Source organism: Cyprinodon tularosa, unplaced genomic scaffold (genome assembly GCF_016077235.1).
Source record: "Cyprinodon tularosa strain WSP-4 unplaced genomic scaffold, ASM1607723v1 ctg223, whole genome shotgun sequence".
NCBI classification, from domain to species: domain Eukaryota; kingdom Metazoa; phylum Chordata; class Actinopteri; order Cyprinodontiformes; family Cyprinodontidae; genus Cyprinodon; species Cyprinodon tularosa.
In genome coordinates, this window is record NW_024038833.1 from 420635 (window position 1) to 439155 (window position 18521).

Sequence of the window (18521 nt, forward strand, 5' to 3'; positions counted from 1 at the left end):
TTTTAACAGGATGTGGGCCTTTTACCTGGTGTGAGAAAGCTAGGCTATGCAGACAGATATGTATACCTCAAACTGGAAGACTTCAACAATAAAGCCATAATTCAAAGGAATCAAATGAGAGAGAAACTGTAACCATCAGTATTCTACTACAACTGTTCATATCAAGCAAAAATGACACAAGGCCATTTTCAGTCAAAGAAATCCCAAGTAACTTTTTAAATAAAGACTAATGGTTGCGGAAGTAAGATTGAGGTTTATTCTAAGAGTATTCTTAGCTGTCTCTGTTCAAAAAGACCAATTAAGGTCTATTTTCGAGATCATAGAAACTTTCATACACTTTTAAGGTTTAACTATTGAGTAGGAGACATACTTGTTCTGTCTGTTGGCTGTTGTCATTTAGCCATTGAAGCCTGTGGCTAAATTTAGACGACTTTTTGCCCAAGTTCTTTAGTCCATCCATCTTCCTACAGTTTTTTCCAAACTTCCTTTGTCTTGTTCAGGGTCGTAAGGGTCTAGAGTCTATGTCAGCTGTCATCAGGCGATAAACTGGGAACATAACAAATGATAGGTTGGCAGTCCATCACAGGAACAACAAAGAACACTCAGTAGAAAAAAATATGAGACTCATCTAGATCACAGTTCCAAAATAAACATACAACTATTAACCCACCTTTGAGGATCATACATGTCAATCCATTAAGGTTACAAGGTTGTAAGTGCTTTTAGAATATACAGCTGGGACTGTTGTGTCAAAAGGGCATGGCATATCTCCAATCAATTCTGACATGTAGATGTTTGTGCATATAAAGCATTTCTTCTGTTCCTAGAAATATCTAGCTTGGATTTGAGTTGCAAGAATCATGGTGTTTTGAAAATCCATTCATGTGAACTAAAAACATTAAAATCAATCAGTCCAAAAGAAATGTACCTCAGCTGGGTCAACATAGAGGTTATCATGTAAAATCTGGGTAGAATATCTGCCTTTACAACGGATTAAAAACTTAATTGGCATTTCTTAACGAAATACCACTGCCTGAAGTCCAATATTTAATACTGTATATAACTTTACTTTACATAATGTGCTAGACATGTTACTTTACTGGTATCCTTTTGCATGAACTCTCATGACCTCAACATATTCATTATGCAGTACACACAGGCTCTTGATTGAAAGTATCGTCTAAACTGGCAATGCATGCTTATCTGCACTTCTGAGTTTGATTCACAGTAAACTCATCAATGTTATTAGATAATCAGATGTAGCTAGAGCATCAATTAATGTACACATTTTAAAGGGATGAACATAAAAGTCCACAATGAAAGATTCAAGAACATCTTGTCGACCCGGAGTTGACATCTAACTGTGTGCCTCATGGTTCCCTGTGAGGGGCGCTCAAAGAGTACGGAGTCAGGATCCTTTACTAGGGGCTATCCAGTGTCTGTACAAGTGGAGCAAGAGTTTAGTCCGCATTGCTGGCATTAAGTTGGACCTGTTCTTGGCGCATTTTGTACTCTGACAGTGCTGCCCTCTGTCACAGGTCCTGTTCATAACCTTTATGGACAGGATTCCTATGTTTGGCCCAGGGCTGGAGTGGGTCTGGTTTTGGGACCAGCGGTTATGGTCCCTGCTTTTTGTGGATGATGTGGTTATATTCGGTCCCTCCTGCAAAGACCTACAGGAGGCACTGGGGTGGGTCGGAGCTAAGTGGTAACCGGATGGGAGGAGAATTAGCTCCTCCAACTCAGAGGCAATTGTTCCCCACTAGAAAAAGGTGGCTTTTCCAGTTCAGGTTGGATGAGAGTACCTGCCTCAAGTGGAGAAGTTCAATTGTCCTCGGGTTTTGTGCAGGCTTAGAGGAGAATGGAGTGGGAGATTGATAGACCCATCACTGCAGCTGCTGCTATAATTAAACTGTTGAACCAAACTATTGGGCTTGAGGAGAAAGCTGAGAGAAAAGGTAAATCTCTCAATTTACCAGTCGGTCTAAGTTCCTACCCACAGCGATGATCATAAAAATCTGTATCGTATGTGAAAGATTGAGATACTAAATCAGACTTTTCCGCAGAGTGGCTGGGTAATCACTTTGAGGTGGGTTGAGGAGCTCAGTCATTTGGGATAGGCTCGTAGTAGAGTTAGTTGTTCTTCACATCAAGAGGAGTAAGCTGTGATGGCTCAGACATCTTTGTCTGATGTACCTCCCTCCGGAGGAATTTTAGGCACATCCCACCATGAGGTGGCCCGAGGGATGAACCAGGACACTCTGGAGGGACTATGTCTCTTCACTGGCCTGATGTCTTGGGAAAGGGAAGTATGGGAGTCTCTACTGAGACTGCTTCCCCAATAACTCAGTCCCAGATAAAGCAGAAGACGACCAGTACGACAATATGTACCATACTCCGAGTCTTCACTCAAACAAGAGGAAACATGCATTTAGCTGTGTTTCCAAATTATGTGCTTATTTTGAGCTAAGATGTTGAAAATGTGGATCAGATGTGTTCCTATCGATTGGAGCGAATTGCCAAGTCAATACAAAGTGTGATGTAATCATATGTTTATAATTTAAGTTGAAATGTATGATTTCACCTAACATTTAGCAATATATTTTTCACCTTGCTTGATTTTTTTTATGTTAACTTAATGTAATCATAGGGAACCTATAATTATGGAATATTAAGATTTTTGAAACATCTAGGTGCTTTTAATGACAACCTCTCACCAGGCACCAGGCTCTTAAATCGATACAGACAATATGATAAAATTTATGAGAAAAACTGAGTTTATGGCAGCATGTTGATGGCTGAACTCAGTTCATATATCTTTTTATTCAGCTGAAATATTAACACTATTTGCAGAGAAGAAAAGTTTCATTATAAAAAGTGAAAGATGCAATGAACGAATAATAATTGAAATATTTTATATTCAAACAGTAGGATTTCTTTCCCAGTAAAACAATCTCCACAAGTCAGTCTCATTTATGTGTAAGGGAGCAAGCTGACCTGGCTGTCATCCCGCTCAATAATTATTACCAGTGGTTGACAGCGGGAGGAAATGCACTACACTGAGCTGTTGAGAGACTCAGGAAAACTGTTTGTCTTTCTCAGTTTTTCCCCTGCGCCACCACCCCCCCTTCATTTTCTTTGCTCTACCTACCTCCGCCTCTGCTGCTGTCAGTCTCTCCTCACCCGCTTATAATCTGATGCAGTTTTCATCACACCGACAGATGTTTGTGTTTGTTTGAGAGAAGTGTTGACATGATGCTCCTGTTCATCTTTTAACAGGGACTTGTAACTAATGACTAATGCATCCCCTGGATGGGAGAAGTTACTGTAAACTAACCTCGTCATGATGGAAAGTGATGCTCACATTTCAGGGTTTGAGCCACATGTGTTTCCTTCACCGTTTGCTACAGCCAAGTGTAGTAATGTTGCATGTCAATGCTACTAAAGTCTGCTTAGTACATTATTATAGCTAGCTGCCTGACGAAACTTTCCTGCTGGCCAAAGAAATTTGTTGTCAGTACCAGTAACTGACTGAGCTTCAATTCCAATGACAAAGCGATACGTCTGTATCTGAAAAGCTTTGATCTCATGTGTCCAGGAGATGTTTTTCTATAACAGCAGCTAGGCAACATGTAACTTCCCTTCTCTTGTTTACATTGTAGGCATTACAGTAACGTTTCCCTGCCTGAACAAGGATTTGTTTATCCTGTTAGTGCTTTGTCATGCTTGTGCCATCATGGCATTTGAAAAGGAGAAATTGCACAATCAAAATGTTTTTCATTCACTAGTTGGCAAAGCATTACACAAAGCTTACTGGGAAAAGGGAAATCTCCTCACTTTCCAGTAAACTACGCAGGGCAGCTTCTGCAAAGTCTGCCACCATAGGAATTATCCTTGGAGTCATTTTCTTATTGCATGATTCATAAGAGTTTATTATTTAATTGTTTTATTTGCATCACTGTGCTAAAACGTGACTCAGACACTGTCTGCTATTTCTGTTACTGTAAGGACTATGGATTTTCTTTGTCATTATTTGGACACAAAGTCATCCCGTTCAAGCTTTTGTTATTTCAGATATTTCTTGTCATGTAATATGCAAATAAGTGATGCCTTTGCACAAAATAGAAAAATGTTTCATTCCTAAAGTAGGGAGAGAGAGATGTAAAACACAGATTTTAATTGTTGCAGAAAAGTAACCAGAATCTTATCTGAGATGTAACATTTAGCAATTTTGACTTTTGCACCATTTGTTTTTATCTACGCTACGTGTTTATGCTGCAAAGTGACCTGTTTTTACAACAGTTTATAACAGAGAATGCTTCCTTTGGATTCGGAAGCAAGGAAATGTTGCTGTTTTGTTCACCTTCCCAAAGTCCAATGTTATTTTAAGTTTATAAATGCAAACAAATAAAAAAAATAAGAACACATCTGTATCTTTTCTGCATTAAAGAATAATGTCATACATTTCTGTGATGTGCATGTTTGTTAGCCTGTATAAAGTGTTATTGGGAGAGGTTCAGATGCATAGTCAGAGAGATTTTGAGTAAGTATTGAGGTAATCCTATAACTCATAGGTGTTCTCTAAACCTCTCTGACCCCTGTGCTCCTGGGATCCAATGTTTACGCTGGCTCCACCGGCATTAAACACACGCCACATATTTTTAACATTAAGATCCTCCAGGCTCACCTCGGGCTGTGTAAATAGTCGGCTGCCCGTCAGCCTGGATCAGTCAGTTTACTGCATGTTTGGACCACCTCCTGCTCAGTATATGTGAACCTAAGTGTGTTTGATTGTGTTTAGTAAAGTTAAAAGATATAAATTTTTAATCAGTTTGTCAAAACAATAGCTCTCTGCATCACCCAAGATTACTTGATTGTTTTGCAGATAAAATGCAAAACTAATCCTTCCCTGGAGCTTCAGTTTATATTTGATTTGCTAAATACAGTTACAGAGCAGGAAAGGATTCTGCTAAAGGAATCATTGCATTATTTTTTATTCTCTAGGAAAAAACTGGACAATATTTCCAAACAAAAGCAACAGGATGTAAAAGTCATAGTCTGCAATTTAAGGTTTGACCACTAACTTATCACATAGGACTAAAAAGTATTTTTTTCGCTCATAATGGAACCAGTACGATAATGAATTAAAACTCAAGAACGTTTATATTTTCCCTAAAATGAAATACAGCTCTACTACATTAACAACCACATATGTTATTGCTTCATATACAGTTCTCGAAATAAATATTCATACCACTTCACCTTGCTGCAATTTCTCACATTACTATCAGAAACTTAAACATATTTTATTGAGACTTTGTGTAAAAGACCATTGCACATCTTTTCATAGTTTGGAAATGGAAGAGAAAGTAATGTCATTTTTGGACTTTAAATAAATGTCATTTTAAAAATAAATGTCTAAGAAGTGTATCAAGAATTAGAATTAAGCCCACTTGGTTCTAAAACATCTAAATACAATCCAGTGCAAACACCTCCTGAACTTTATTTATTAATATATGAAGTTATTGATAGTTTTATGTGGGGTTTGGCTATGAGACAATACCCCAGGTTTTTAACATCTCCCTGTGCAAGACTGAATCAATCATCTACAGAAATTGGCAAAAATTTGGCTCAAGCCCTATTTAGGTAAAAATGTGGAAGATGATGGTCTGGTCAGATGAAACAAAACTGCAAATGCTCTATGTGGCAGCACACTAACTCTGCACATTACTATTAGCATGCCCACAGTCAGATATTTTGGTGGAAGCATCATGCCACCTGACATCATGCTGTAAAGAGACCGCTCTTTTTGAAGGGCATGAAATCTATTCAGCGTAAATAGGAAGATGGATGCAGCTAAATGAAAAGTAATCTCAGAGGAACAACATGTAAAAGCTGCTACAAACTTTGGTGCCATAAGCAGAAAATGACCCTGATCATTGGGGCAAGACTATGATAGAATGGTCTTGGTTAAATATCCAGATTTATATCTATCAGCCCAGATCAAGATGAGATTTTATGTAGATTTTGTTGTTTAAACTGAGCAGTGTTTTGCGAGAGGATAAACTATTATTTTGGATATCAGGTTCTACAATAGAAAAATCTGAGAATGCCGGTTTAATGTATCAGTGTGTATAGACAAGCTTGCATGCTTTATTTTGCAGTGATGTTGTAGCTCAACCTACCTCTGTAACTTGCATATGCCTCTTTGCTTCATGTTGCTGGGTTGACCTCACATGATCTCTCTGTGCAACAGTAGTGTTCTTTTCTGTGGTTTTGGAAGGAAAGGAAAAATGGCCTTGAGCATGTATTGTCTATGTGTTTTCTAATTTTAAGGAATTGGCTAAATACTTTTGTGTATAAATGTGTAACGCTGGTAAAAACTTACTTTAAATATACTTATGCTTTAATTACATTGAAAATGGTTGAAAATTATTCATTCAAGGGGTGTAAATGAATGCAACTGACCTTATTCCAACGTTTATTAAGAAAGTATGTTGATCTAATGTGACATTCAGTCAACATGCACTGAAGCTTGCAGCATAGAGCCATTTATCATATTCAGCACATAAAACAGAACTTAGACAAAGATTGATTGCTTTTCAATTTCCAAAAACAAATCAAAATCGAAGAAAAATAAACAGGATCTGAAAAGGTTGAAGTTTTATTAAAACTTTTGCCTTGTATGTTAAAACTGCCTTGGACATTACCAAATGTGGAATTTGTAGTTTATAGCAAATATAATCATAGCCTTGAACTAGCTTGTGGGAAAATACCTGAGCAGGAATTCAAAATGCAAAATCTCCCCTCTGTGGCCCAGTTATGATTTCTGAGGGGAAGACAGCCAATGACATTTTGATATGTCTCAGCTGCTTGTCCTTGCAAGCTGGTGTATACAGTGCTAGGAGTACTGTCTCCTAATGGATCTTACTACATTGCAAAAGATTTTCCAGAGGACTTTGGTGCCTCAAAAGGTAAAATTAAATACAGAGGCGGTAGTGTTTTTGCAAAAAAATATACCATTGACCACTAACTGCTTCCTGAGCTTAGCTATATCCAACCACGAGGGTCCAACCTTCACAGCAAGACAATAACATTAAACTTGCAGAGGTAAATATTTGCAACACCCATAAACTTTGTGGCAGTCCAATACTACCACTGTAACAACAAGATGCAACAAAGCATTGTAAATAAATACTGACAGGTCAGCTTCAACTCACCTCCCTGACCCCCTAAAGGTTTGCATGTCTGGAAGAAATATGTTCATAGACAACTTGGTATCTAACTATGCAAACCATTCGAACAATCAGATCACATACACATGCATTGGATATATGTTGGTGGAAGTAATACTACATTTGAATACATGTGTTCATATTCTTTGAGTGGTGCAAGCTTGATGTCTGCACAATAAAGGTGGTATTTTATATTTAATGAGCTGTGGAATGCCACAGATATTGATATCTATATGTCCTACGGTACAGTTTTTTTTTTTATTGTTTTACATAATTTGCATTGGCAAATCAAATGTACAGAAAAAGTGCTTTTGATTTTTTTCTTTATACTGTCTAGCTAGCTCTTGACAGCTTGTTTTTTTGAGGTTTAAACGTTGATTAAAGTGATGACCATGTTACTTTTCCATGATACCTTTTGCTTTTCTCTGAAGATATAAGACATAACATAATTTGTCTTACTATTATACTATATGAATAAATTGAATATGAAATTTAATTATAACTAGTCTTTGTACTCTCCATGTGTATCACAGAGCTGTGGTTCAGAGGGTCCAGGTGGCAGGTATGAGGGGCCCAGTCTTTGTTGGAGTTTGGCTTTAAAGTCTACAGGACTCTCTACTTCAGCTGGACACATTCCACAGGTACTTAAAACCTAGCAAAGCAATCCATGAAAAAAGAAAAAAAGCAGGGAAAGAATTGGTGAGGGATAACCTACCTTATTAAAAACTGCATCATCTTTCTTTTTCTGTATTATGTAATTAAATAATTTCCGTTTGGTGTAGTTTAAGTTTCTTGAACAAGTATTCTCACTCCTGGAACCTTTCTACATTATATCATGTTACAAAACCAAAATTGGATGAAGTCTATTGGAATTTCATATAATGTACTTAGACAAAATGCTAGTCGGCTCTTAAATGAACAAAAACTATAAAGGGTCGTCAAATTGTTTTCACAAGGGAAGTTGCTCCATTTTTAGCTTCTAAAGGTGTGCCTGCTGTTACATTTACTGTGCTAATAATAATAAGGGATAATATAATATGGTTTAAATGAAATAATACTTATAATTGATCAATTTAAAGCAACCCTGAATATCTTTTGACCCAATTATTGCCTAATTTGCGATGTATGAAATTATCTTTTTGGCCAATAAATGGCAAATGGTGCATATCCATTCTCTTTATGGGCGTCGCTTTTAAAAAACCTTCCTATGTAACTTGAGAGGGTCCGACCCATCACGGAATGATGGGGTAAATGTGACCATGTCTTCCCAAATAACTCCATGACTTCTGAATCTGCTGGTCAAAAGTGGTCTGCTATCAGATTCCAAAACACAGAAGAAGGTTGTTTAATTTAGCAAAAGAGTCACCAGCTGTTTTCAGGAGGCCTAAAACAGAATTTACAGGTGTCTCCTAGTAGTTAAAAGTTACACAGTGTGGCTTTAATCTTTTTGATAAAATATATCTAATAAAGCTGAAAAAAAAAATCACATTTTAATATTAATGATTATACATTTTTGTATCTTTGAAACAGGACTTGTGCCCATGAGGTCGTCACCACTGGTCCTGCTCCTCCTGATTGGCGTCCAGGCTGTACTGAATATGGGAGTGGGATTGGACCGGAGCCCTGGAGCAGCCAGTCACAGAGCAGGGCAGAAGGACACAGTGGCAGCCAGGGGACATCTTTCTCAGGGCAAAACTTCACAGCAGAATCATAGGACCACCCATCACAGGACCAAGAGGCTACATCGTTCAGCTTCACACATGCACAGCAGAAGCCCCATTATTGGCCACTCTGCAGCAGGTTCCTCTCCAGACCCCTCTAGTCCAGTGGTGGACCCGAAGCTCTTCTCAAAGAGACATTATCGCCCATCACCCCGTGTTGTTTTTAGTGAGGTAACCCCCTCGCATGATGTTCTGGATGATGAAGATTATGACATTGAAGGGATTAGGGGGGTGAGGGTAAGACGAAGGGCAAGTTCACACACCATGCATCGAGGAGAGTACTCAGTGTGTGACAGCATTAATACCTGGGTGAAAAACAAGACACGAGCCACAGACATATCTGGAAATGAAGTGACAGTACTCTCCAATGTTACAATCAACAACAAAGTAAAGAAACAGCTTTTTTATGAGACCACCTGTAGATCCCCAACACACAGGGGCTCTGCAATCATGAGTGGTGGAAGGCCTGGAGTGCGGGGTGGAAAGCAAAGCTCCAAGTCAGGCAGTTCAGGTTGTCTCGGCATTGACAGCCGCCACTGGAACTCCTACTGCACCAACACACACATATTTGTTAGCGCCCTGACCGTCTTCAAGGAACAGACAGCCTGGCGTTTCATCCGTATCAACGCTGCATGTGTGTGTGTTATCAGCCGGAAGTCTTGGGCAGGAAGACTGAGGCATTGACTGAAGGAGAGCACTGGCCTATAAAAGCAAACACATTTCTACTAAACACCCATTGCAACAGCACTGGTAGATTTCCCCCTTTGCTTTTTGCAGATGACTTGATTTTGTTGGTTCCCTCTAGCCAAGACCTAGAGCATGTACTGGTTATGGTTTTCAGCAAGCATGAAGATCAGCCCCTACAAGTCTGAGTCTATGGTTCGTGGACGAAAAAAAAGCTTGCCCTCTTGAAGAAAGGAGCTCCTGGCGAAAGTGGAACAGTTCATGCATCTTGAGTTCCTGTTCACAAGTGAGGGGATAATGGAGCAGTAGATGGACAGATGGATCGGTGCGGCTTCCCCGTAATGCGGATGCTTCACTGGACTGTTATGGTAAAGACAGAGCTGAGCCAAAAGGAGAAGCTCTCAATTTATCGTTCAGTCTACATCCCTACCCTCACCTATGACCATGAAATCTGGACATTCTGGAGGGACTATATCTCTTTCCTGGCCCTGGAAGACCTTGGGCTTCCCCAAGAGGAGATGGAGACAGTGTTTGGGAAGAGGGAAGTCCAGGCATCTCTGCTAAGACTGCTGCCTCCACTACCTGGTCCTGCAGCTTCCTTGCCAACATACTTCCAACATACAGTTCCACTGATAACAGCATTCAACAAACATACAAACACACATATAAATACATTTCTTTATTTAGTTGCTTTTTATTCCTGACCCTACCTCAGTCAAAGAAGTGCTACCAGTTTTAAGTTATAAGGGCCACATATTTATGGTTTATAAGTGTATGTTCATACATAAAAAGTGATTCTGAGTTGTTTAATGTTGTTATTATTTTTGTTGTTGTGCTGTCCATCTCTTTATTTATTAAACACTTAAGTACTTGCCTGCCTGGTTGTGCCTTTTTGATCCCTTTTGGACTTTGGGATATTTTTCTTTTAGAATCATCACTCGCTTGCTTTACAGAGCAGATTCCATCTTTTTCTGCTTATCTTGCACTTAAATGCCTAAACTTAAAAATAAGAAATTAGAAAAATAAATATTACTAATACATGCAAAATGCAAAATAAAGGTTCCTTTTTGTTCCTTGTTGTTTTGTTTGTAGATATCCTGGATGTTTATTAAATGTGATCCTGTAGTAAGGTTGCTCTCCATTTGGAGTAAAGGCTCTTAACAAGAGTCACCCTAGGCCAAAAGTCTTAGATATGTCTTTCTGCTCCTCCCCAGACTGATGGATCTCTATAACTAAGTTTCTCATCTCATCTAGTACTGCTTTTCTACAGTTTGTGATATATATTTATGCAACCATGTTTACTGCGGTCAGTCAGCTTCTGTGCAATCTGTAAATTCTTGTCCCTAAAGGTATGGTAGTGAGGCCTGTGTGTTGCTGATAAAATAAACAGAAAGGTATGGTAAATACATTTCATACTTTAATATTGGATAATTAGGTTTTAACACAGGGTCAATTTATTTGTAGAGGTATTTTTTTGTATTGCAAAATTAAATTATATGTTAAAAACTTTTCTTTCTCATATGGGTTATCCTTTTCTAAAATTACTATTTTTGGATGATGTAGCTAATATTCAAGTGAACCAAATGCATGAAAATTGAAGAAATATGTTTAAAAATTTTTTTGCTGTACTTTGAAATATTTAAACACCTCCTTTCTACCAACACTTCATCTTTCTAAGGTTATAAAGATCTGTATTTCTCTTTTCACAGCACAAGCTGGTGATAAAAGATCAAATGGTGTAAACTCAAGCATAGAGGCCTCAAAGTTTAGCTTCAAAAAAAGCACAAAGAAAAATAGTTGGGAATGGCTTGAAGAGATGTATATCTCTTGGTAGTTATGTTTTCTTTTAGCTCTCTTTTCTCTTAATTTTTTTATGCAACATAAAGTTTTCTTTCACTTTTTACATGCCTTTTTACATGCCTTTTTACAACCTTTTATAGGGTTATTTTTTCCCAAAATGAAAACAATCACATGGAGTCAGTAGCAAAGCCCAGTTTAGTAGAGGTATACACAGTTTTTCAAGAATAGCTTCCTCTTTGATTTGATAAGCTACCTTGGTTACAAGCATGAAAGCAAAGATTACAAACATAAATTTCCAATAATTACGGATATTTTACAGTTCTCTGCAAGGTATCATTTCACCTTATTTACCAACTATAACCACTTCAGTGCCAAAATGAACGTGAACTGCATGCAAATGTATATATTTAAATACTTTTATACATAGAAAAGATCTCAAAAACCCAACTGCAATAGACACTCCAAGCCTACTGAACATACTAAAATATAAACAGAAACGTGGCTGATCTTTTTGACAGAATGACAGAATTTAAATAAAATAAATCTGAGGCCTAAAGACCAGCGTAAAAAGCACTACAAATGTGGGCATCGGCACTCTATAAAGTGTCTCCTACAAATGGAAAATCTTTTAGAATAGATTCCTTTAAGGTCTGTAAAATGTGGAAGCTGCCTTTAGTTTAAATTTTTCATCTGTAGGCAGCAAGGTTAGTAAGCAGAGTAGCTGATACACTTTTTTTGGAGGGTTTATATGAAATGAAATCAGAGACAGACTTGACCTTATCTCAAAGGTAAACAGTGGAACATCTGGACACAGTTGTTTTTGAAACATACCAGAGGAACTTGGGCTGAGCATTTTAAAGTAAAGAGGGAAGACTAGATAATAATTTAGGAACACTGAAATCTACAGGAGGATAATAGTTCAGCAAACACCAAATATTTGTGACAAGCTAAAAAGTTCAAGGACACATTACTAGAAATTATGAAGAGAAATATAAACATAATTTTGACAATGTAATGCATTCATTGGTTAAAAGATTATTTTTTTTTATTCCATTAATTTATAGGTACATTTAAAAGGTCATAATCAAGTAAGGCTCCTAAATACATTTCCTATTCTACTGTTGCTTAATGGCTCAACTTTTTAAAATTCCCTCCACTGATAAGCTATTAGAAGATGCTGATTTCAATTTCCAACAGGGCTGGACACCTATGTATTGTTCAGATCCAAATACTTAGTTTATTCATCTTGATGGATCTCAGCAGAACATGTATGGACTAATGAAAAATTAGGAGTGTCATAGTTGGGCAGACTTTGGTTGAGGACCCAAATGCAGAGACAGAAAGAGGCAGACATTCATTTTTGCTGATTTAATGTAGAACCAAAGGAAACAGAAGGTAAAGTCCAAAAACAAAATGCAGCAAAAGCAAAACAGGAAGGGTCAGAGAAAACATACATGAGGAGCAAGTAACAACCAGAAACCAGCAATGCAGTGGTGGTTTATATGGGGAACAGAACAAAGAAAGGACTAATGAACTGATATGGAGCAGGTGTGGATAGAAGTAACTAGAAGGGAGCTAGGGGAAAGGAGACAGGCTCAAGAGGGCAATGGAGACTAACTCAAAAAATGCAGCATGGCTTTATTTGTAATATATAATGGAAAATAAATCAAAGATTAACAAAACAGAATGACATATAACTGAAAACTCAAGTCCAAAAGGGAAGAAACATAACAAAAAATGAACAGTATACTCAATAATGGTAATGATATAAAGGCTAAGATTAAGGTAACCTCAGCTTATACAAGATCCCTGCAGCATCACAAGCTGATGGACTTTAAGTCATCCATCCATCCATCCATCCATCCATCTTCCTCCGCTTATCCAGGGTTGGGTCGCGGGGGCAGCAGCTTAAGAACTTTAAGTCCGTTTTTTGATATCTGAATGTGTTTAAGACATAGTTTTTTGGGTTTTTTTTGCTCTGAACCATGATCATAGAAATTAGCTAAAGTATTAACTAATATATGAAACTCACATTCAGACATTTTGAATGAACATAAAAAAATTTGCTTTTCAGCTATGTTTTAATCTAATGTGATGAGCCTGTTTATCAGAGGAGCATTTTACTTTCATTCACAAAAACCACAGTTTTTGATGGCGCAATACTGCCCACTTGTGGTGGTAAACAGATACATACACCTCTCTTATCCTATCGTTTGGTCTCAGCCAAAAAATAACAGTGTGTTATCATAGAGCCTCATTATGCCATGCATGTCTGATCAAAGTTTTTTTATTTGTTTTTCAGTAATCAACTAAAGATAATCTCTCTATTTGGCAGAATCATCAGACAGGCAATGAAAGTTAGTGGCAGATCACTGCTTCCTTTTACTCCCACAACAGCACCTGTGACTTTGCAAAAGGCATTAATGTGTATGAAAAAAGAAAGCCAAGCAGAATTAAAATGAGTTGTATGTTATGTTCTTTTTTAATGAGCTTTTTCACTGTTTTCAGTTTTACAGGTTAGTTAAAAGATTGTCTTGATAAACAATGAATACAATTATCAAAAGTATCATAATTTAAAAGAAACAAATCTATCACAACCCAATGATAGCCACTGATTTTTTTAAACATTATTTTTAACAGATATTCAGTCAAACACACTGGCATCCATAAAACATAATGGCTGACTAGTTTTTATTTCTGGTGATAAGGATCATAAACAGTGCTCAATAAATTGAAAGTCAATTAATGGTAACGAAATGGATGTAATGCCTATTTTCTTAAAGTTTAATGAAAAACAAAAGATTTGTTTTTGTTTTTTTTTTGTTTTTTTTTGTTTTTTTAAATATGCTCTAATTGAGCTACCCCCCCCCCCCCCCCCCCCCCTTTTCAAGTTCCTAAATTGACTTCAAAGAAAAATTCATGTAAATATGAATGTCAAGCTATTTTGTTTTTGGCATTTAATACCTACATCCAGGTAAAGATTAGAGAAAGTAGATTTCCTTCATTAGAAAACAACAACCCTTTAATTTATTTTTAATGCTAAACCTAAAAAGGAACAACCATGACTGAGTGATGTTAAGTATAACCTACAGATGTATAAAAAAAAAAAAAAATGACAGCCGATTGTGTTTACATGACTATCAATAAATAATCAGCATAGAAATAAACAAATGCTTGACTACCGTTCCAATACATACCATTAATATAAATTGTTAAGAGTAGAAATGCATAAAACATGGGTTAAACATATTGGCTGATAGCTCATACTGATCTGATAATACTCTTGAATGAATTAACTGTATATCTCGCCATGTGAGCAAAGGTATCATGCTTGACATAAATGTTGCTAGAAAAAAGTAACAAATTTGCACTGTGACCTAAAGATAGCAAACCTTGAGGCCCAGTTTACACAATTTATTCGCATAAAAGACATCTGTATTTATCTCTAGGTGCACCTAACATCAGTGGCTGTATAATAATTTGAAGCAGAACAAAAATTCCACATCTGAATGTCTGAGAAATTAAGAAAGAAAGGACGTAGAGACTTAAATCAACTTTCAGATGCATTGCTGTGACATAAAGCAGGACATCGTTGCAGATAAATCCTAAAATGAGGCTTGATTAAAACTTGACTAAAACAAAACAAGAAAAGGAGTGAAAATTCCTTACTTTTCAAGCAAGATGAATTGTCGCGTTATTTTTCCAGGGGCCAGTACATTTGATAGCCTTGATGCAGAAATGTTTCGAGCCAAAGAAATGCAGTGACGTGTATGATGTTACTGCCTCAACCGGAGGAGGAAGGCTGAAGAAAAACAAACATGGCTGTGCCCGTTTTATTCACTGCAAAAACGATCTAGAAATAAGTAAAAATTTCTTAAATTAAGTGTATTCACCCTTAATTTGAGTAGGTAAATGAGATAGTTTGCCAATGGAATGAGTAATTTTACTCTTAAAATAAGATAATTAGATAATATGCACTTAAAATAAGACAATGCAATTGTGTTTTCTTATTTTAAGTGTAAATTGTCTTGTTCCATTGGCAAAATGTTTCTTTTACCTCCTCAATTCAAGAACAAATGCACTTATTTTAAGAAAAAATGACTTAGATAGATTTAGATTTTTTGCAGTGTTGGGAAAACACTCTTTGTTTTAGAAAAACAAGCATTTAAGAACGCAATATTAGCCTTTGTGGATAGAAAGTGTGATTTATCAGTTAACTCCACTTGCGTTCAAGCTGCTACTGCTGCTGTGATTGGCTAAAAACTTGACATGCGAGGCACATACCAATCAGCTCGAAGAATTGTACTAAATGTCCCTCTCTTTTGCAAACACTTTCTACATGGGGCTTTCCAGATCATCACGTGTAGTTCAATCAGAATTCTACACAGTATAAATTTGGCTTTTGCCAGGTAAGAAAATTAAAATTTAAGAGACTTGGAGCCGCTATACTAAAAGCTTGATTGCAGCTGTTGCTCATAAAAAAAGCCAGAACTGGTTATCATATTAAGAGAACAATTACTTCTTCACATGTAGATCCGTTGTTTTTTCCCCTTAAAAAAATAAGCACTTATTTATAAACTGCTTTTGTAATAAAGCCAGGCTATCATTATCTGATGTAAAAAAAAAAGAAATACGAAAAAGGAAGGGTTATTTTTAGACTACTGCATATGATAAAGCCATAATTAATGCATAAAAAGCTGTTAAGACAAGCCTAGAAACGGAAGCACAGAATATTTTGCAACCAAACAGGGGTGGGAGGGTACTATTGTCAGCTTGATACATTCCTTGTTACTCAAAAAATGATCATGGCCAAAGTCAAATACTATTTATAAAGTTTGAAAACTAAATAAAAATGCCTTGCTTGTCACAATTTTTATTTTTCACTTTTTTTCCACTGTTTATGTCATTAGAGCATTAATAAATAAAACCTAAAACAGATTCAATGCAGCTACTTTTTGGAGTTTAGGAATAGAAAACTCACAGTATATTTAACTGGTGTGCTGAAGAAATTTGTTTTCCAAAAGCAGCACTTGGGATTGTGTAGGCTTTAAACACTATGCCATGCCATTATTGCTGTAAACTTACCTAAAAACGATTGCAAAGAAGTAATACATAGTTGTTTTAATAATTAGTTTTATCATTATCATCATATTGCCACAAAAAAAACATTATCAAACTACAAGTCTATAATACCTTATCCCTAATCAAAGCTGTGCTTTGCAATCAGAAATTATTCCAAAACCACTAATGTTTTCAGCTGAGAACTATGGTTGCCAAAGGGAAGCCCTAAAGTTACCAGCAGATGGCGGTGCAATGCCACAGATGTACTTTCTACCTCTGGTCCAAATAGTCCCATAGGTCTGCTATTAGTTTACAGAATAATGTGACTGAGAAGCAGAAGTAGCACTGGTGGAAGAACGAAATCCAAAATCATAAATATGATCTCAGTATATTTACAATTCTATTTCTAACTTATAGGGTAACGAGGCACATGTGCTATTAATGACAAAGTAATCTATTTACATCTAGTCACTCTCATAAAGACCATGGCTTACCCACAGTATGTTTCCCCAGATATTTAGAATCACATAGCAACTGAACCACCACTGGCACAACAAACAAGCTGAGACTCATTGGTCTTATCTGCTTGTACTTTCATTCTGGGCAACATCCAATCTAAATGTCTCTGTTCCCTGACCATCCTCCATAATTCCCTCCACTAAATCTATGAGTACAAATTTGCACTGTAACTAAAATAGCTCTGGGGCAGAAACAGTGCAAAAGTGCAAGTGCAATATAACATTAAGTGGCCTGTTTGTGCAAGCGTTGCTGTCTGTCCCCTCTCCATCACGCCATTCCTGTCTAACTATGTCCGCCCTCCATCAATCAGCTTGGCAGAGCTCTTTGTTACTCAATAAGGACATTTTCTAACCATGGTCTAATTGCTACTAATAAAACAGCAGTCCTCCTCGGACGTTTATCCCTCTGTGCTCTGTGGCCGTGTGGAAAATATTTATGTTGAACATACTTTCCTGCTCCATCAAAGTCCCTTCTCTTTTTATGTAAGCAGGAGCACATCTAGTTTGTATGTTCTTCATGCTTAGCAACTGCTACATTGGAGTAAGTTGGAGACTTCATTAACACTGACATGGAAAAAGGTCAAATCCAACGCAGGCGGAGAGCAAAGTAATGGATTAGTATCACTCAACATCTGAAAACAAACTGAGACAGTTAGGCAGTAAATTGTTTCTGTAGAGTAAAAAAAGCTTACTCTTTAGGTGTCAGAGCGACTGGAGTTGTCCACTATTACCGACTACAGTATATTTTTCAGTGCAAATGTATTACATTTAAGCATATACTCTATCTCATAAAAAAAATGTATTTAATAATTAATTTCAGTACACTATTTAGTAAAAATAGTTTTAACAAAATCACAAATTGCATAAATATTGAAAGGCTATCCCTTTTAATCACATGTATACATAAATGTAAGAAGCATTTCTTAAATGTGCTTCACTTTACTTTTTACACGTTGGTTAGAGTTAAAATGATTCTAGGGTTTATATCTGCCTGTTAGTCTTGGATTGATTATTATTATGGGTCTTAAGACAGCAGTAAGATTAAGATTACTGTATACAGTGCACTATACAGCTATTGCTGGAAAATACTGTGTTGCTTAAAAGAACTAAAAAGGAACACACTGGATTTTTGTTCAAAATTAAATAAAGCAAATCCAGTTATTAGCCAATTGCATTACAGGACTTAACTGAATTACCTGGGGTTAGATGCATGTTTCTCTCAGGAAGTCTCTCTCTTTTATCAATACCAAGGTCAAAATTAATTGTAAAGCAGCCCTGTTTGGCTGGAAAACTTTAAAAATCATTCGTTTATATCGTTTTAATCTTCATTCTGTATGTTGCAAAGATTTGGAAATGGAATGAGAGCGGTGTCCTTCAGTTAAGAAGGAAGTGTAATATTTTGATAAGGCTGGAGCCATGGATGTCTCATCATCTGCTAACATGTGTGATGTAAAATAAGATGATGTGGCAGACTGGAGATGTATAAAATGCTTCTTTAACTG

The 18521-nt window shown here is 36.8% G+C and overlaps 1 protein-coding gene across 2 annotated transcripts in view; it reads left to right on the plus strand.

The window, feature by feature from the left end:
• LOC119784351 (nerve growth factor-like) overlaps nucleotides 1-10512 on the plus strand; it is a 35596-nt gene extending 25084 nt beyond the window's left edge. The window contains exons 2-3 of one of the 2 annotated variants that reach the window (XM_038286358.1): nucleotides 7769-7876; nucleotides 8766-10512. In XM_038286358.1, the coding sequence (XP_038142286.1) occupies nucleotides 8777-9640 (864 nt within the window). In that variant the 5' untranslated portion in view covers nucleotides 7769-7876; nucleotides 8766-8776 and the 3' untranslated portion in view covers nucleotides 9641-10512. The remainder of the gene's footprint in view (nucleotides 1-7768; nucleotides 7877-8765) is intronic. The other variant, XM_038286359.1, reaches the window with a different exon arrangement.
• The last annotated feature ends 8009 nt before the right edge of the window (nucleotides 10513-18521 follow it).